General features: G+C 40.9%; 1 protein-coding gene across 1 annotated transcript in view; it reads left to right on the top strand.

Moving 5' to 3' along the window:
• Positions 1-1731: 1731 nt before the first annotated feature.
• The window catches only part of ctnnd2a (catenin (cadherin-associated protein), delta 2a), a 198898-nt gene continuing 179307 nt past the window's right edge, over positions 1732-21322 (top strand). The window contains exon 1 of the mRNA XM_070927742.1: positions 1732-1860. Coding sequence (XP_070783843.1) covers positions 1732-1860 — 129 coding nt within the window. The remainder of the gene's footprint in view (positions 1861-21322) is intronic.

Genomic DNA, 21322 nt, shown 5'->3' with positions numbered 1-21322 from the left:
GACAGGAAAGACACACAAAGGCATTTATTGATAATTAAAAACAATTCCAATTAATTTTACAGAAGAAGGATAAAATTTTATAGATGACTCAATTTAGAAGTGTCAAATGATGCATCTGTTATCACTCCCAGTGTATCTAGGCCTTATGATTAATTGCAGCAAAGGAAAAAGACAGATCTATCCATGCAGGACTAATGTTAAGTTTTTTTTTTTTAAGTGAATAAAAGAAAGAGTCTCATCTCTTTAAAATGATCTAGTCAGTTAGAGACAGGTGTCATTTTTCTGCATCCTGAATAAAGTAATTTAAATCATAGTAAGTGGGGCATCACATTTTAACAAGTCTACAAGGACCCCTATTTGTGAAGTGACTTACTGACAGTGACACAGGTGAGACGTGTGTGTGTGTGTGTGTGTGTGTGTGTGTGTTGCAGACTAATTGCTGTTTGTATTTAAAATCCATGCTTTGGTGCTCATTCACATGCCACAAGCACACACTGTATACACACTATTGTAGACTCGTTGGCACACTGACTGACTGACATGTTTTAAGTGTTGGTTCCAGCTGATATTAAGTGTCATTTCTACTCACTCTCTTTTCAGTCAAATAAAAGAGACAGTCATGTATATATGAGATCCTGCCATCTTAGTATAATGTAAAAAAATCACTTTGCAAGTTGTATTTACCACTACAATACATATTTTGGCAAATTGGCACCATTAAAAGTATGGCATATTAGCTATTTGCAGCTCCTGTTTGCAATGTACCCATGGATGTACAGACAACTCTCACTGCTTAGATACTGAAGAAAACTTTAAAACGTGATGATTCGCGATAAGGAGCATCTTTTTTTTCTATGGTTTTAGTTTTTTTTAATCAGTTTATCAGAGATAATAATATCCTTGTAAAGAGTAAGCCACAGTAGAATCTACAAATATGTGTATCATGTCTGTGTGTTCAGATTTGACTGCGTTATGACTCAGACAAGGAATACAAACTTTGAAGCAAATTGGCTAAGGGTTTAAAAATACCTTACTGAGCTGTGTGTCAGCTATTGAACGTGTTGATAAGGGGGTCAAAACAGCAGGCCAAACTACAATACATCTTCGTTGTTTTGTCACCGCATGCACCTGACTCTTTAATCTCATCTAATCTTGCCAAATGTCTCTCACTCCGGGGTCCCCCTGCAGCTCTCCTGCACCCCCCTGGGAAAGCTTGCCTCACAGTTTTAAAACCTCTGAAGAATCAGTACCAGGTCATTTCTAGTGATTTGATAAATACTGTTATTTGTATCTGAATTTGTGTGAATTTGTAGTTGCTCAATCTGAATTTCTATTTTTTCAAAACTTAAATTGCCAGAAATGCCACAAATCAGTACAAATATAGATTGACTTTAGGTGTTGCTTTTAGCACATGATGATCTTCCAATATAAGTGGTGCTCCATGTAAAATATGGACCATATGACGAAGATGTAACTATGTTTCTCCTAATGAAAGTGGAATTGATTGGATAATCCTGCATAGATGCAAGGTGGCAGCAGAGGTCTCCCTCTAAAAAAGATAAATTCTTAAGCTGTTTGTAGGCTTTACAACTGGTTTGACATTGATATGACCAATTTCTACTTGCCTTTCTACCTGTACTTCTAAAACTGCAAGCAGCCTAATCATGTTTCTTTGTGTCTGTCTGTGTGTGTGTGTGTGTGTGTGTGTGTGTGTGTGTGTTCATATTAGCGATGCCGGTGCCAGAGCAGCCTGCGGAGCAGGAGAAGGGGGCCATGGTTCCCCCTGTGATGCCAGCCTCCAATGGAGACAGATCTGAGACAGAGACGACCTCCTCCATCCTCGCCTCTGTCAAAGAGCAGGTAGGAACTCTCCCATGTACATGTGTGTGTTTAGTTTAGATAATAAAGGCACATTTTTGCTTTTGGTTGCCTCTCTTTCTCTTGCTCTTTCCTCTTCTCTCACCTCAGAGCCCTTGAACAGCTTGCTGTGAGGCAGGTCAAGAGGTTGTCATTGTTATTCAGGGAAAAAGGTGTTCCGTTGCTTTAAAGTGTTTAAAGAAACCAAAGATTGATTGGTGCCAAGGGAATTTTCGAGTGTAATGGATGGAAATGATGGAGATTATGGGGAGAGAGCTGTAGCCAAGTAGACATAATTGAAAAAGTCATTAAAATCAAGGCAATTACTTGACAGAGAGCATTAGAAGGTAGCGGCAGCGCTGCAAGAGGATTGGCCGGGCCATGATGCTGCTTGCTTTCAGGTTAGCAGGATGAATGAGAAATAGGGAAAGAATGGAGGACATATAAAGGGAGAAGAAGAGGCAGTAGGTTTTAGGCAGGACAATAATAATTTATATGTTTTTCTTTGGAAACTACTGAGATAAAGTGTTGGACTGAAGAAGACAGACAGAAAAGGAAGGAGGAGAAGCAGCTTTGTGAGTTTGATGAAGACAGTTCTTTGTGTCCAAGTGGGAGTTAAGTAGAAAAATGTCACATTCAGCCTTGGTTACTATAGGGCATGTGTGTGTTGTGTAAGCTTGCACAATTAATTCAGTAGATGGCTATGAGTAGACTTCTGTTTGTTTATTTTATACTGTATTGAAGTATAAAACAAACAACCTCACACACAAACATGTGTGCGACTCTTGCTTGCACGATGAAAAGACATTCTGAGTCCAGAGTCCCTCTGAAAAATCCTTAAGTTCTCACTAATTGCATTTGGTGATTTGTGTTCAGCCTTGGACTTATTCCTCTGTGTTATGAAATGCTGTTTCATTTGGATTTAGCTCATCAGCCAGTGCAACACACCATAGATATATCATTTTGCCTATCTACATTGACTCTCCTTAATTTAATACCACAAAATATTCCATTTAGCCTTACAGAGTGAAGGACAAGTGCTGATGGCAATTTAAGCTTTTTTTTCTCCTTGCAAATGGCATTCATTTGTGGGTTTTTTCTTCACCAGAGAGAGTGCTCTCACATTACTGAATCACTGAAGCATGCAGGGTTTAGTCAGATCCATGCTTTGGACCAGATTTGAACCTGCAGCTCCCCTCCTCCCATTGGGAGAGCAAATGTATAGACGTTACCCAAAAATGTTTCCCCTGAGGAAACATTTTTTTGAAAATTCAAAATGAGTGTCTTGTTCAGTCATCAGAAGGCAACAGGAATGCTTTTGCATTTTACGGTTTTCGAGCAACATGAGTTTCATGTTACAATAAGGTTAATCAGCTCTACATAGCAGCACTTTGGAGGAAAAAGGCTGCAGTGACTGCTGGAATGTATTTTTTTCAGAAAATGTCTCAGTGCTCTAACATTACTGCATCATGGAAGTGTACCTGATTTAGTCAGATCCAGGCAACTTTACTGATCCACACCATACAAATGCAACATTGATACAAGTGAGTTAATAAGATATCCACCACTGTGTAATGTATAACGTAGTGGTGGTTATCTTTATTGTTGTGGGGGTTTTCATCCTCATTCTTGCTGACGTATCCTTGAGCAAAGTATTTGACCTCCAGGTGCTCCATCTGATTAGTGGCCAGCAGTAGCAGACAGTGGCTGTTCTGGATAGTTACCAAATAGAAATGGCTCTACAGTAACTACATTAGTAATGTTTTAGAAACAATCATTTGAAATTTATAATCAACTTAACAGATCAGAGGGGCAAGCATTTTGTTTCTCCACAAATAGTATTGGCACTCACATTTGGACTGTAAGTCAAGTCCTGTTGTCATAATGTCTCCATATCAGTCTCAACAAGACACATTTATTGCATTGATTTTGCTTTAAAAAAATCCTGTAAAATCAATAGCTGCAAATTAGCATATGTTTAACAAAATGTTCCACTATATCCCTCTACAGTCTCCCTCCACCTGCACTCCCTGTAGTCATCCCTCTGTTTGTGGTCCTACAGTGTTGCTTGTAGGTAGCGTGTATGTGTATGATATGCAGGTCTATGTGCACAACACCATGATATTTTATGAACAATACATTTCCACACCAGGCACACATTAATGTCTGCACATAATAATTGATGGTGTGGACAACACAGAAATGTGGTATTTTATGTGAAGGTTTTAATATGTCCTTATATCAGCACATATTAAATATAGAACATATTTTTCATTGATTTCTACCCAGTCCACAATGTGTGGCTTTCTGTGTGCACTACGTGTGTGCATTCATTTGCAAGTGTGTAATAGAGGCATGATGTAAATGTGTGATAGGTTAACTCTAAATGTAGCTGCCACACGCTCTCTGCCTCACACTGACATTCTCTGTCCAGGTGTGTATGCCTGTGTGTGTGTCCCTGCATATGAACATATTGCTCCAGTAACCCAGCAGGCCCACTCCCATTGCGGCACATCATCATGCCTAACACACACCTCTCTCCACTGTGATGTCTCGGCGAGGACACACACATGTCAGGATACACACATTGCTTGGATTTAGTAGACACCATCTGTCTGCTTGTGAATGTGTGTGTTGCTGGTGGTTAAAGAAAAAGTGACGTGGTATATTCATTTTAGTGAAATTATTTCTGACTACTGTTAGCCTGGGGTTTATTAAAGAGTCACAATTAGTAATGGGAAGTAGTGACAATGAATTCATGCAGTGTTCAGTCAGAGGGTAAGATGATGTGTCTGTGACACCACTCATAGGTTCATGAAAGGTTGTTTTAAAGCTCTGAGTTAGACTTATTTGCTGCTGTCTTTGCCAGTTAGTGGGCCAGATCTCCACATTTGTGAAACAGGATGGATCTGAAGTATATCTGATGTGATAAAAGCATGTTGCTACTTCTGAATATTACGTTTGTATATCTTTCCCTCTCTTTTTTCTGAATTTGACAGATGCATCGCCAGAGGAAAGTAATTGAACAGGCGTCTGATTTCCCGTGTTCATACTCGCATAACCGTTGCTGAAATGATCATTAGGCTACCTATTCATACCATGCAGAAAAGAAACACACTGCATTGAAAACACAACAAGGCAACACCACTGATACCTCAACTTAATCACGGATGTGATTTTTCCGGATTTTTTGACCTGAAAATGTGACCCACGTGAATCATGCAGATCTGTAAAACTGCCCGAAATAAAGCGGTGGTATAGTGCACTGGGAGAAATAACATAATCATTGGGATTTCACTCTACAAAGGGGCTTGCCTGTAAGTGGGGTAAGCAGCGGAATTATGTGCATGTTGTTTGGTGTATTTTACAAGACGAAGTGAGCATGCATGTTTGTATTTATTTGACGTGCTGTGCTAGTACTTCACAGGACAAGCAGCTGTTAGCCACCAGCTAACAACATAGTTGTGCTTCTAGGGAAAATGTCTTAGTTACTTTTTTTTGTCATGGGCGAATTGTATTTCTGTCCATCGTTTCAGAGAATGTATAATTTACTTTCAAGTAGCATTAACGCTAGCTGGTGGCTTAATAAGTTTTCTGCCTTGCACAAAGTGGATTGACACACAAACTGAATGGAAACATGAGTAAATTTGATATTGATTACTTTATGTGATTATAGCACTAGAAATCATTTCTTCTTCCTTCTTTTGACTTATAAAAAGCATGTTGCACATTTAAATCTTGAAATTTTTTAAACTGTAAAAAGAGATCAAGATCATTCTAAGTGGTGCTCTGCGCTCTGCATAGTTTCCTGCTTTTTCATCCTTCAATCACGTCTGCTTAATGAAATGCCATTTGGCAGCAAAAATATATTTACTTGAATACATTTGACTGCATTGCAATTTGTTTCACTCATGAGTAGGCTACCATTACTGTACGTGTTAATGCAGGACTGGCATTAACATGAAATTAAAAATCAAATAGACTCAACAAAAATGCACCTGATATTTATCAATCATAAAATTAACACACACAGTAAGACTGAGATGTCTTATCTTAAACCAGCAGGTTTATTTCTCCCCCTCCTCTGCGCAAAAACATCCACCGCTTTATTTAAATCCAATGATTCATTTTCAATATGATAGTCCTAAACATTTTCTTGATGATCTTGGTTGTCAGTTCACTCTTAATGTGCCCAACTTAAAAAACAAATGCTCTCCCTTATAATTTGAGGGCTAGTAAGTATCTTAAACTCACTGGTTTAGAAAAATAAATGAGTGTGCCCTAGGCTAAGGTTAGCTTACAGGCCTGTTGGAATGCAGTATCTTCTCCTGTATGCTATTTGTTGATTCTTTGTTTTTGTGGAAAAACACCTGTGAGCCCATGACTGCCGGCCATGTCTGCACTGGTCATAGCGAAAAGTTGGTGCGACTCCCCGCACAGAGACCCAATCATATAGCACAGTGGCCACTATACTTCTATGCCAGCAAGATCCCTGAGATTTAATCAAGATACATGACATTGAAAAGCTTATAGCCTGTAGTCATGTTACTTTCATTTTGGTAGTCATGCTACTTTCGTTTTTCCGGGCCTCATGGGGCTTGCTCGTAACGCTGGGTCTGGCACTTGGCATGGCCAAATCGTTGTGTACTGCACTCCTCATCACTGCTAACTCCCTCTGTCGCTCTGGGGTTGCTGAAGATGTGCCATGTGTCTCCCCCAAAGCACATGAAGTCCCAAGCTATTTTTTCCCAGTTGTTTTTGAGGGGACCCTCACCAGGAAGACACACAGAAGTTCATAGTATTCCCCAGATTTGACTTGATGAAGTCATATTATGTTTTGAAACTTGCAAAATGTGTGTGACTAAATGCAATATCCATATTTACAGATGTACTCTTTTATTACTGTCACACATTTTCGAAAATGAACTCTTGAATAGAATAGGAGAGTTCTTGAGTATTACATTTTTGTGAGTTGCCCGTTTTAAGTCCACTAAAAGCGCGGGTCAAATTGAAGGTACATAAGTCATAAAGCTCAACAGGAAATTTGCTTCATGCAAAATCTCCACATTCTCAGATAAATGTTAACTGGCTATCTCTCCTGTTAGATTTTTAATATTTAACAGCTTCTGTGCTGCTTCAGTTGGAGGGAGCCATTTAAGATGCTTTGCACTATGTTGCATCATGTCTCAACTTGCCTCAGGAGATCCTCAGAGACCAATTTATCCAGTGCTGATTTGCTCTACAATCTATCAATGTGCATATTTTCATTTAGCTGGAGCTAATGTCCTGCTCTGTTTCTGGAAGAAGCCCTGGCAATTTAACCTTGTTTCTTGCTAAATTATAATCTGCATGTTATTTCATGTTGTGCTTTATCCCCGATTGATACTCTGATTTAATGATTCCACCTATAATGAGTTTAATGAATGCTGTTTGTAACACCCAGCAGGCAGTTCATCTTTCCTGAGAAAAATACTGTGGCTTAAAAAAGGCAATGCTTTGTATCCTTCATCTCCACATTTTAGCATCCAGCCAATTTATTGTTTTCAAATTACATTCTATTATTCATAGATTATGGTCATTATGGTTATGGGTTGATAAACAATTGTTGGCAAATTGGCAAACTTTAGAGCCAGAGAAACACAAAGAAAAAAGAGACAAAAAACGCTGGAAGGTAAAAATTATGTTAAGGTATTAAGCAGTCATAGAAAAAAAAATCCTTTGGAAGAAGAACACTTTTAGGGTGTTTAAAAAATGTGTGTTATGTTCCCTTAGAGCCTGCTGGCTGCTTGAGTTACATGACTAGAGCTTTTTTTGTCTGGATGCTGTCTTTTAAATAAAATGTAACGAGGTCTGTCTTTCATGTTGGTTATGTAATTATTTTGTGCTTTTATAAGCTTTTAGTTATTATTACAGAAAATGGCTCTGACTGTTTTTATTACTATTTTTGAATGTACTTTTCTTCTTTTCCTAACCTAAAATGACTCCCACCTGTGATAATGCGTGCAAGCACCATTTAGATGTTTGATATTGATATATTACATATTCAATTTTAACATTTCTTTTGTTGGTAAGGCATTTTGTGAAAACAAATCACTGATGTTTGTACAGAAATGAAATGTCATAATTGTTCTGAAATATTAAGTCATGTAATAGTTTAGCCCCTTAAAACTGGTATGATTATTACCTGTGTGAGGTCATTGCAGACAGGGAGGAACTTATTTTTGTGCTTGGATTGTAGCATTGTTGCTTTCAGAATTTTTTCTCTGGGAAGGAGTTAAAATAACATAATTTGGTATATGTATAATAAGTAGTTTAATTCTTAGCAAAAGTATTGTAAATCGTGATACTGTTGTCTGCATTCTGTGATTCATCTTTGGAAGTGTTTGTTTAAAGGTTTGTTTGCATTTGAATTTTTTACATAACAAAAAATGCAATTTTCCACCTAAAACGTAGTCCTTATTAATATTTTCATGGACATTGTCAAAGTTGTAGTCCTGGCCATCATTGTCATCATCGTTGTCATCTTTGTCATATAGTTTTTTTTTCACTTGCTCTTTCTGAATGTTGTTGAACTACACTGTGTTCATCTGGCTTTGAGTTTGTTGCATGTGAGCTGAAAGTACCCATAAACCACTCGCCTTATCAAGGGTTCACAACTGATGGAGGCTTTCAGTTTGCGTATTGAAAGGATCAAGGTCTTTTTCAGAGCAGAGAGGGTAATGTATTCTATCCTCCAGACTGCCGGCTATTCTCCAGACTCCTTTTCTTTGTTGGGGCTTGAGTGCACTTCATTGGCCTTTAGAGTGAGCTGAAAACTTTCCTTTTGCTAATATGCTGTCACTAAGCTTGACTACTATTGTGGTTATTTACTGTGCATCTTACTTTGACACCCTCCAACACTTATAGAAGTTGTTTTAAAAGTGATTTGGTGTAGGTGTTGTTTACAACTTACACCGAAGGTTAATCTGTGTAGGTGTGTTTGTTGTTTGTGTGTATCCAAATAGACTTCTCTGCTTCTCTGCCTCGCCGTCCATCTCTGTCTCTCCTATTCTCTCCCCTTTATTGATACCCGGCCTATTGCTGGGGTTGACAGCTCTGTTTTGCAGCTGGTATAAATTAACTCAGGTTCAAAATGTTGGGGAAGAAATTAATCCTCCCACAAACTCCCACAACTATCAAATACAGCAGCTGATGAGAAACCTTGTGACTCCTGAAATTCTAACATTTCACAAACAGGAAAAACTTATTTTCCAGTTGACAGCAATTGTGAAATTATCAATCGTGATTTGAAAGGGTTTGATAGGTGTGTGGAACCTGAAATCTATGACACGGAGGACCATGTAAACCTTCAATTTATGCAAAAGAAATTGCAAGGTTTCTTGCTGCTATGATGGCATAATGCGTACTCTTTCTGCCGTGGCAGTGGTTAACTCTGAAATGACACTCTCATACCACTTTACAGTTAGAACTTTGACAGCACATTCAGGGAGTGGATGTGCTGGTTCAAAGCTTTTTGTGCTTTGAACCTATCTGCCAGCCGCTCTGCCAGTGGTTTTCAGGCTGAAAATTGGGTTTGGTGCCTCTTTCACTCTGTGTGTGTCCTCAGTGTCCTTCAACATTTGTCTCTTTCACTGTGCCAGTATGGGAACAGACCATTTAGCTGGCGGACATTCTGGGCTCGGTGCATACTGTGTGTGTGTGTGTGTTGGTGTGACTGGACTAATTGCACATATGTATTATATAGACAGTATTCTCATCTGTGCATGCAGTAGGGCTGTTTATGGGCCTGTGCCTGCTTGCCTACTTGTATGTGTAAAGGTGTGTAAAGGTGTGTAAGTCATGTGGATAAGTACACTGTAATCTAAGAGATTGTTGTCTGTTAGGTAGGGAAGAAATCGCCCAGCTCTGCCAGTAAACACACTCAGCAGGACAGGATGGGAGACACGGATTCTTTTTATACACACATGCGTGCACACACACAGACACAGATATCGGATAACACGGTGAAGCGAAACCTGTCTTACTGCAGTGAAGTGTTTTCCAGCCGTTGCAGTTATTCATTCAGTAGCATTGCTGTGTGTGCTATCCAATCTTACAGTGTGTTTCTGCAGCCTTCAGAACACCTGATTCACTCACAAATGCCAGGTGCAGTTTTAATGTGAGAGTCCTATTCCTGATGATGACTTGTGGCTTTTAGATGAAGCTAAAAGCTGCCAAGGTGACTTGTAATGATTTTTATGCATGCCTGAGTGGGAGGTATGTCACGGTAGCAGTATCCCCTTGCCATTTCGTCACAGAGAGCATCTGAGAGAGACTAGGGCAGAAAAGGGTGGTGTTCAGCTGCCTCACCCTGGCTGTGGCTGGGGAAGAATTATTAGTTGGCCCGAAGGCTGTTTTGCTCTTTGGCACTGTTGTTGTGTGTGTGTAGTTCAGTGTGTGTGTGCATGCTTGAGTTTGTGTCTGCCAGTGGTGCTGCAATGTTCCATTTAGTCAAAATCACCCAGCCAGCACCCCCACTGTACTGTCACCATCATCATAACTGGCAGCTGGCAAGCTACATGCTACTCCAGCTGCCATGCTGTGGGCCAAAGAGAGAGCGAGCAGGAAGAGAGAGAATAAGCAAGAGCGATAAGATGAAACATGAAAATCGTGCAATGTACGTATATGTGAGTGGGGTGGGGGGGGTGAGAAGATGTGGGATGAGAGAGGAGGGGAAGGACAGGGAGCACATGTAGAAGATGCAGAGATTTTGAGAGACATTTGGTTATTTGTTGGAAAATAAATTAGAAGGGAAAGAAAAAGAGGAAGATCGGGCATGAGAGAGAGCGACTGAAAAGAGAGAAAGCTGAATTTCAGTGGCAGCCATCCAATACCCAGCACTCCGAGACAACTACCAAACCAGACTTGCCAATTACCGTTTGAAGGTCAATCAGTGAAAGTGGAATCACAGTACAATGCTGTTTGTACACTCTCTGTGGCGGGGATAAATGATCCAATACAAACACTCTAAGACTGCTGGGATGCTCACCAAAAACTTTCTCAGGGAGAAACAACCACAAAGTGAAAACTTTTCCATCAAAGCCGATGCAGAATAGGGCTGTGCTTACAATATACAGCTTTCTAGAAATAGTGCTTCCTCAACTGCAGTTTGTGCTGATAATTTAAAAAAGGCAGGACATGCTCTTTGCCTCTGTAATGGCCAGCTGCAGGTGCTGCGTCTGTCAGCAGTCAGGACTTAGGCACAGCTCTTGCACACCTGGTGGGAACTCCCCTAAGTCGATGAATGTACTCAGTATTGATTCCCTCCTGTACTAGTACCAGACTTTTTATTTGAATTAGTAGAAGCATTTAACCTCATCTAAAAATGAATCAGCTCTCAACATTTGAAAGTGCTCTGCTTTGCATGAGTGTACTGTATGCCTGGCACAGTGACACTTGCCCCCTTGCCAACACAATTTTTTATAAACGACGTGTTAGAAGCTAGAAATCGTGAATAGCGTGAAAACAATGAGATGGAAAAATCTATTCTGTGTTACTCTGATACACCTAGCCCTCTCAGTTGATATTGAGATTTTACTGGGGTATGATCCCTTTTGTAATAAAACTGAAGGCAAATAAAATAAAAGAACTATAGCTATGCAGACAACTGAAAACTGGGTCAAAAGTCTGCAGCCTGCCAAGGTTTCCCCCATGATGCACCAACAAGCCCAAACTCAATATTAATGTGTTCATTTGTTATGTGTCCACCGTCCCCTCCCAGAGTTATATCTGGTCATTTCTGAACGATGCAGAATCCTGTAGAACCAGGAAGAACAATGACATTGTTAGACAGGAAGTCTAATGAGGCGTGAAATCAATATGTACAATCCTGCCTCACCCGGGGCATGCTGGGTAATGGAGTGTCAGGAGCGCTTTGGAGCTGTTTTAATCACAGGGACCTTGGATTATCCACTCGTAAACAGGCTGGTTACTGCCAAAATGCTGCAACCCCCTGAGTATGTGTGTGATTGTGCATGTGTATCTGTGATTACTTTTTACATAATTGAAGTAAACTGTGCGTCCATATGCCCGTACCTGCATGAAACCAAAACAGACGAGTGCATTTGTGCATCTCTGCATGATTTTAGTGTGTGTCAGACTGTGAGACCTCCATTATAAGGATGTGATCATGGCTCCACTGTAAGGATCCCAATGACCCCTCCTCTGCTCTCCCTCCTCCCCCTGCTTATTCCTTCTCCTCACCCAAGTTCTGTTTCATTAGCCCTTAACGCTGTGACAGAGCCCAACGCTGATCCTGCATGTGAAGTAAGAGCTCTTCCTGCTAATCACTTGCCTGCACCCTCCTCCATCCCCACCACAAAGTCCCACAACCATCTGCATGCTAATGCTACCTGAGCCTCAAATCTAGCTCAGGCTTGCGTTTGCCTGCATGCTGATGAACTTGTTAGCAATATCTTGAATGCTAATATTGCAATAGCCAAAGGGCTAATGTGCATCCTGAATGCTAATAATATATTGTATTGGAATACCTACAGGTAGGACTGCAACTTTAATGCTAATGGAAACATTTTGCAGATAGCCTCTCATTCCTTGAGCAATAATGATCTGTTGGATAGCTGCCAGCATGAGGCAATAAACAAGACTTTTCCAGGATGATACTGTAAAACCTCAGCTAATGTAGTAAACAGTGTAAGATTGACTTAAAATCAGTTTCACTGCGTCAATATTCATTTATCCTTTGTTATTAGTCTGCCTGTCTTTGGTGTGAGGTGCTCTGCAGGGCTCAGCAGTGGTACAGCCGTGCGCTGTGGTGATGGTGGAGTGAGCTAGCATCCTGGGGCTATGAGCGAGGCTTGAAAAACTGCACGGGGATGTGTGAGAAAAGCATCGATTAATTGAACGTGTCTGTCAGGGCCCTTTGTTTACAGGCAAAGCTAAGCGTTGGGGTCAGACACCTGGGGAGATGTTCCTGTTGGATAGAAGTGGAGAAACATTGTTGCTAAGTCCTTCAGTTGCTCCATCGTCCTCTCCCCATTACACAAAACCACCACAGACAGCAGATGCTGTTGAGTGGGTGTGAAGGCTGCCTTTCCCATACAGGCTCCACACTGCTTTCACTTTTCAAGCTCCGTTGTTTTCATCAGTTAGTGTGGGTTACCACTTCACTGAAGCTGCTTTCTCTGTTGACTGTTTCTCCCACTCTGCCTTTAAATCTGCACTGTGCTAATGATACAATGTTATTTATATCCCTTAAACAACTATGGCTCTTCTTTTTTTAGCAGACTGGAATCATTTTAACTTTAGTCTGTGTACTACAATTCAAAGATTGACTTGTTCTTTACACTTTGTGCCACTTCATCTGGTCCTGTAGTCTGGCTGACATGATTAGAAAACATGAGACGGCCCCATGTGGTTAAGCTTTATCCCTATTTGAGAGGAAATAGGCCTTTCATTCTCCCTCAGTCCCTATCGATCTGAAAAGGAGAAAATGGAAAGATTACTCTGTGATGGAAAGAGCCAATAAAGAGCTGGGGAGGCCAAGAGCTCAGAAAATGCCCACGTATTTATCAGTTCACTGGCATTTTTTAACCTTATTTATCCAGGGAATGCTTGCTGATTCTACATGCTCTTTTGGACAGTGCTCCGCTGTTACTGTTTTCCAATTCAGGGGCTGGATCCTTCAGAGCCTGCAGTTGTAGACCAAACATGTTATAATGAGCTGACAAGGCCTGAGAGATGCAGCCTTCTTCTGCCTTAATAACCAGGACACTCCTGGTATATCTTTTACAGTTGGATGTATTCTGCAATCAATTGTGCACCAGTGAAATTCCAACTTGTAGAGTTGGGAAATATAATGGAACTGTGTCATATTTACCAGGTATTTGCAGTCAGATTATCTGTAGAGAAATGGAAGTTATATGGATTTACCTTGTACACTATTTGTCATCCATCATCTGTTTAAATGAAACATTATAAGTCATATTGTAATCAGGAGTATCATTCATTTTGCCCCACTTTCCCAGTGGTATTTACACTTTTGATGAGGAGGCAAGAGGTGCCTGAATGCATCATTAGTTTTGGTATCTGTGAGTATATATCATCACATTCAGTTCAGTTCAGTTCAGTCTGGTTTTTAGGTCCTATAAAGGACCCAGTACCCAGGGGTGTTGTCCTTCAAATAATCCAGCCTCTGAACTGGGACACAGAATCACACCTGGGAGCTCTACAGTACAAACAGTCCTCTTCTGCTGGACACTGAGCAGCTCTACTGGGGTAGATGGGGGTCAAGTGCCTTGCTTAGGGGCACTTCCTTGATAATTGTTTTGGGAGCGTAGAGTGTTACTCATTTGCTTTCTCCTGTCAAACGTGTTTGCAAACACCTTTGTGACTACTGTGCTGGCTTTGAACTGACTGAATATACTGTAGAGGACACACTTAAGGGGATGTTTGATCCTGCCTGTGGATCTGCAATCAGATTTTATTGACTGGCTATTTAAATTCAGTCCTATAACCCTACTGTATAAAGAAACATTTTTCCTACATCCTATAGGAGAAGCTGCTGTCTGTGTACTGTCCAGTCAGTTACATGTACAGTGTTGTAGCAATCTGCTTAACTCCTTCACATACTAAATGATAAATACATCAATGCACACTTGCTTGATAGAAGCAAACACAGTAGGGCAGATTTTTTATTAAAGAATGTTTTTATCATTGTGATTTTAATACTCTGAGTACAATTTAAGAGCTAACTTTTATCAACTTTGTTTAGCCTTTTCATATTTGAGACATAATAATCTTTATTTATGCTGCACAAAGTTACAAAGTGCCTTAGATGGTTGAACCAGGATTAAAACATTTCAGGAATAAGGCAAAGAAATTCAAGCAATTAAAATGATACAGAAATAAAATTGAATAAAACCCCCAATAATAAATATAAATACTAATAATAAAACAAATAAGAATAGTTGGAAATAAAACTGTGCATACGGTATATTGTAAAACAGAATTAATAAAAGGCTTTTTTGAAAAGATACATTTTGATAAGTGGTTTAAAAGATGTCACTGATTCAGCAAGCCTCAGATCCTCGGGCAGGGAGTTCCAAAGCTGCAAAATCCCGGTCACCTTAGTCTTGATCAGCAGAGCCCTGCCTGATGATCTGAGGCTACTCCCTGGCACATAGGGGAGCAGCAATTCAGCAATGTAGCTGGGAGTTGAACCATGATGTGCTTCAAAGGTGATAAGGTAAAATCTTAAAATCAATTCTAAAACTGACTGGTAACCAGTGATGAGAGGCTAGGCAGTTGAAGGGAGTTGTAGTCACTGCAGGAGTATATTTTTATGAGGCAGAAACATTCCCATATTCCTGGCATGTTATATAGAATTATGTCCCCTGTTCTGCAAAGTTTATTTTTGACTTCAGTTATCTCCATAGTCACATTCAGTGTAATATGTCACTGCACTACACTGCACAGCACAGCAGGAAAGCTTTGCAAGGCACCGTAGCCTTCTCCCCTCGACATTCTAAATAGATAAATTATGATCACACTCCTCTGCAGTTGTCTGGCTGCCAGGGTTGACATATACACTGTAAAGAGACTGGCTAATGAAGAATGGCTCTGTCATTGGAGTTGTCTTGGAAATAAGGCAGATCACTCCATCTCTTTTTCTCTCTCCCTTTCTCTCAGTGTTTCCTGTTGTTTTCTCACTCTTTCTTTCTTTATCCCCTTATTGCTCCATTGCACCTCCACCCATCATTCATTCCTGTGTTTCATTCTCTCATTGCATTCTGTCTGCATGGAATAAATGAGGTTTTGGTGTTGCGAATGCATCATACCCCTTCACCCTCCTCATCCCCCCATGCCCACAGTGCTTTGCGGCAGTTGGAGATGTGCATCTAACCATCTCTAATGAGCTCGCTTGCGTTCGTCACTGTCGTTGTTGTTGTTTATGGTAAAGTAATTTGTGGTTGCCATAGAAATTGTCTCTGCTAAATGTGCCCATCATTACTTTGTGCTTAAATCCATCATTGCCAGTAGCCTGGAGGTGTGCATGCGAATGAAATTTGATTAATATGATTTGATATCATTTTTCCATTAACTTCTTGAGGAAACTGGGTTTTGGATGTCTGTTGTTTCTGTTAGTATACAGTATTCTTTAAACTCACAAGTCTTAAAGTCCTCTGATGGCAGAAGATATGCAATTCAATTTAACTTGTTTCAACCTGTGCTACCAGACATCCCTATGCATGTATTCAACTTGACAAATGAAGTGACTGATTCTTATAAACTACATTGATTAACAAGATTAAAAGAGTTGCCAAGATGGGCATTTTCCAAAGGTGCAGTTTATTTCCCTACTCCTCTCTCCAACTGAGTTTTGACAAGCCGTGTCATCATACAGGAATCCCCTTTGAACTCTGCTTCTGGACTGCTTCTTGAATATTTTAGTTGTGGTAGGGAGTGAAACCTCATTTGCTATTTTTTCCTCTTCTTTCCTACCACTTGTGGGGTGGAAATGTCATATTGTCAGTGGGATATGCCCATGGTAGCGGCTCTACCCAGTCTGGCCTAAATGTAAATGTCAGTAGAGATGTTCTAAAAAATGTGCTTTTCGGTCTCTCACTTCATTTTCTGTCTTCTTCCCTCCTCTTGGGTATCTCTGATTCTTTCTCCTCTTCTCATCTCTCCATCCTTACTCTTTTCCTCCTTATTTGTACCCTCTCCTGGCTAAACAAATTGGGGTTTCTTCTCCCCATTGCTTCCCACCCCCTATGTCTTTCTCCAGACTCCATTTCATATTGTTCTGTTTTCTGTTTCCTTTTCTGTTAATTATTGTCCCTATTATCCTTGTTGTTTTCCCTCTCTATTCCCCCTTCTTTCTCTTCTATTTTGTATCCCCACTCTCCCATCTCTAACTTTAACTTCCTAAACCTCTTTTTTTCTCTCCCTTTTCTACCTCCCCCTCTCGTCACTCCCCCCGTTGTTCTCCATCTGTCTTACAAGTCTGCTTGAGTGGGCTGCCAGTAACTTGTCAGTCATCTGTCAGTTTTTCTTCCCCTTAACTTAACCTAATTTCTATTTCTTCTGCTTTATTTGCTTGATTTTGCCCCATACTGTGGAATTACTTTCTGAGACTTTTCTGTACTTGCTTCCATGACCTTATCAGACTCTGCAATCCTAACCATCCTCCACCGCTTTCCCTCTCTCGTCTTTTCTAGTCTATTCTTTCCCACACACTTCCTCCTTCCCATTCTCCTTTCATCTGTCTCAGTCTGTTATCTTTTTTTCGGCTCCCTTTGTCACCATCCATCAGTCCCTTTTCTCTCCTGCTCTCTCTGCCTCCCACAGTGCTTTTCTGTCGTTTTACCTTCCCCTGTTGCTTTGCACTCCCTCCCTCAGGTGGCCTGCCTCAGACCAACTTTGCTCCTTCACCTCCATTGCGATATGGGGTGTAAAGGCTAACACAACCTTCCTGTCAGGGAAGATTTATTCCCTCACCTTTTGGAGCTCTTGATCAGGGTCTGTGTGCATCTGTAATTTGCCTCTGAAAGGTGATTCATTCACCTGGCACCAGCCTGCTTTGGTCCTCCTGGATGGATGGCTGTGGACTGGGTCTGTCAACGTGGCATTAAACATTTAAAACTTGGTCTGCAGATCACTCGAAGCATAGCAATGGAGCCAGCAGTCTTGGGTCTGGAAACCACAGAGGGAAGTAGACAAAGCAAAGAGAGAACAAGAGAGAGTGCTAGACTGTCAGGGGACACTGATAGAGAGAGAAGAAAATCTCTTCCTGTCATTTTCTGGGAGACAGTGAGACATAAGACTCAGTAGCTATCACTGTAGAGGAGGCACATGAAGCAGAGACAGTACCCTCTTCTGCTGCTGTGGGCCAAGCCAACACATTTCTAACAGGTGTGACCGTGTGTTGTTTCCATTTCACTAACCAAGTGTAGAAAAGAGTGGAATATTTGAGGGACAAAATTAAAGATACATCTACCAGATGCTACTTGTTGCTTTGTTGTCGGAGGGTGTTCCTTGGCTTTTCATGGATAAAGTCCAAAATCTGTCCAGTGGGCCATTTAATAATCTTTCCTTAATCCTACAGGCTAGTAGACAAAATTCAATAGGCATACTGCTGCCGAGCTCAATCACAGCACAACTACATTTGAAAGAAATGAAATGAAGGATTTAGGGAGAGCAGGAGACACTTGTAACCAATTACAGTAAGAGCAATGGCTCTGGACAAATTGGAATAAGCCACAACAGTCATTGTTAGTGTTTAGATTTCTTGTATACTACAATGCACATTTCAGAAATGTGTCATTTTTTCCCCCGAAAGACTCCACAAGTTTCAACAAGTGTCCTTGGTAGCTGTGCTATGCATACAGTTGGTCCTGGTTAGGACAAGCAGCTCTGAGTATGTTAATTGGCCGTTAGTGCTGCCCACGACTGATGATTTCAATAAGCTGTTAAAACTATGGCTGTACTATCATGCAGCTGGCTCTCAGGTGAAATAGTTCTGGTTAACAGGTGGGACTACATCTCAAACATTTTCTCACATTTTGTTGCCATTTTGTAAATCGAGCAGAATAAAGGAGCTTTTTATGGCATACTTTGCTGATGACGCAGCTGTAATTGGAGGTCTGTCACCAATCAATCAATGATAATCAACTCCAACCTAGAATTTCCGCTGACATTTGGTCATTGAAACAGCCAATTAGGGCTCATTGAGGAAGTAGAGCAATCAATGGCATACACATCCCCTGACCACATGTGCACGTGCATGCAAACACACGTATACACACAGATTCGGATGCACAAAAAAAAGTTGGACTGTTAGCTGCGTGACCAACTTGACAAGGATACTCTTGATCCTAAAACGAGCTGAGGTCTTTTTCCAGTGGGGATGCGAGAACAGCACTGAAACACCTGAGCTCAGTGTCGGCACTCTTTGCCTCCTCCTCACTTCTCCTCACCTCTCCTCAACTCTCATCCCATTGCAACTCCCCACACTACTGCCCCTGGACTCTCTTCTCCCTCATTTCCTTCCTTCCCTGCCCTTCTATTTGTGTTAGTTTCTCTCTGCCTCTGTTCTGTCACGCACAGACAGGAATGCCATGTTGTTACATGCCATCAATACAGAGAGGGTCATAAAGCACTTTTTATTACAACCAGATCATTGCACAGACACAGAGAGTGCTGTAGTAATAATTAGAAGGACACAAAAGCAAAGGTCCTTGTGAGAATAGAAGTGAAAGATAACAAAAAGGAGACAGAGGAGTTGAGAATACAATAGAATAGAATTGAGAATGAGGCTATGAGAAAGTTCAGAGCAAGTCGTGATAGCTCTGATGTAAGGAGAGATGGCCATGCAAAGTAGATGGATGAAGGAGAGAGTGAGGAACTGAGGAGGAGCAAACAGGAGAAGAATGACAGAGTGTGACTCAGAAACAGAGACACAGAGATAGGGTGGAGGTGCAGACTGCGTGTTTGCCCCGTGGGCCCGGCTGGCCAAAGGTAAGCCAGCAGACAGCCCAATGTGTCACTCTACATTAAGTCAACAACATAGCAAGTTATTTCTGGAGGATGGGAGGTTCAACCTTAGTGGCTTGGGGTTGGTTTTTTCTGTCGTATGTGCTAGTGTGTGTTAGTCAAGAGCGTGTGGATGCACTCAGCTACCCACAATGCCCTGCTGAAATACATGTTACTCCCAGAAGGCCTTGTTGACATTTCTTTCTGTCTTTCAGTCCTCAGTGCTCCATTTGCTGCTAAAGAATTTTGCCTGTGTGTGTTTGTGTCCAGCAAGGAAATGATCTTGAGAAAGGAAATATGTTGCATGTCATCTCCCTCTCTGTTATACCCTAATGAACCCTTTTTATGGTTTTATGGCTCATACACTCTCCTTGGAGTTCTGGCTAGCATGCACACTTATGGGCACTTACATACATGCTGTATACAAGCACATACACTCTCTCTCTCTCTCACAAACACACACACTCTCTGTCTACAAGGCTTACCCCATTGCTTACATATGGATAATCCCTAACACAAATCTAGGAAGACCTAGTGGGACTGTAGCTCATCTACTGCAAGTAGATTTGGACTCAAGCATATTTTTATCATACCATAGTTGGCCTCACAAAACAGTAGTAGTTTAGCATTGAAGAAACAATATGGAAATGGTCCAAAGGGATTTTTTTTTTTGACTTTTGCTGAGGGAAGACAAGAACACAGGAAATAGGTGGAAGGTAGAAAGAAGTGTGAAACGGAAGGAGCAAGATCAAGAAAAGATCAGTGGATGGATGGAAGGAAATAAAGGCGGTCAGAAGGAAAGGTAGCAGGAAGTGCCAGAGGAAAGGGCTCAGGACTTAAGATGGATAGAAAGGTGAAAGAAGTGTGACAGAAATAGAAAGCAGTTCCGGAGAGAAGAAACTATCTGAAGACAGGAGATAGAAGAGTGAATGACGTGTGAAGGAGGCAGGGATGGATTTTGGAAGGAATGACAAATGAAGGAGGCAAAGAAGGGGAGATAAAAGAAGCAAAGAAGGGAAAATGATGGGAACCGAAGAGGAAAATAAGGAGCTTCTGTAGCTGAAGCCCAAAAAAAACCCCAAAACAAACAATTATAAATAATTGTTTTTGTATTTGTTACATTTACCATAGAAATACACATTCTATGAGACAGATGGCGCCTTGCAAGGCAAACAAATGTTTTAGTTCCTTTCAAATAGTGACAGTAATCTAGCAGCAATATTAATGAATATTAATGACTGATGCAATAAGGTATATAGTATTTCAGGTAGAATAAATATAAACCTGTACCTTGATGTCTGCGGTGCTGGGCTATTCTGTACAGACCATGGCAGCAGGTGGCAACTTCATATAAACCAGAGCTGGTAACGGTGTCTGACAGATAAGTAATCATGCGCGATATGAATTTTCATGGTGATGCAGATTGATACTTGGAAGGATGGATAACAGAAGGAGTAACAAGTAAGGAATTTAAGGAATTGCGACAAAAAGAAATACAGGCAAACATGATCTCAAAGGACTGCGGAACAAGACACAAGATGAATACAAAGGTGTGTGAATCAATTTTGTCTGGCCAGTTGCTCTGTTGTATTATGTGCAAAGACATGCACACACACACACACACATGTTTTTTGCACTTGCATGCATCTCTAGCCCTTATTGTCTTCTCTCATGCCCTTTCCCATTATGGAGCAAATGCTAAAAGCTAAAGTGCTTTCCATCCAGCCCTCAATTAGATAACAGAGGCTGTAAAAGGTTGCTCTTTGCAACTAACACCACCTAACATGAAATCAGGAACATAGTGGGAAAGGAGAGGGGTGGGGTTGGGGGTAATCACATCAGCCAACTCCTTAATTACTTTTTGCTCTTCAACAGGCATCTTTTATCTATCATCTGCGAACTATGGCTTTGACCCTTGAGCCTCATACTATTG

The sequence above is a fragment of the Enoplosus armatus genome, chromosome 21, assembly GCF_043641665.1.
Source record: "Enoplosus armatus isolate fEnoArm2 chromosome 21, fEnoArm2.hap1, whole genome shotgun sequence".
Classification (NCBI taxonomy): Eukaryota; Metazoa; Chordata; class Actinopteri; order Centrarchiformes; family Enoplosidae; genus Enoplosus; species Enoplosus armatus.
Note: the sequence above shows the minus strand (reverse complement) of the source record. Positions and strands in the feature narration are given on the sequence as shown.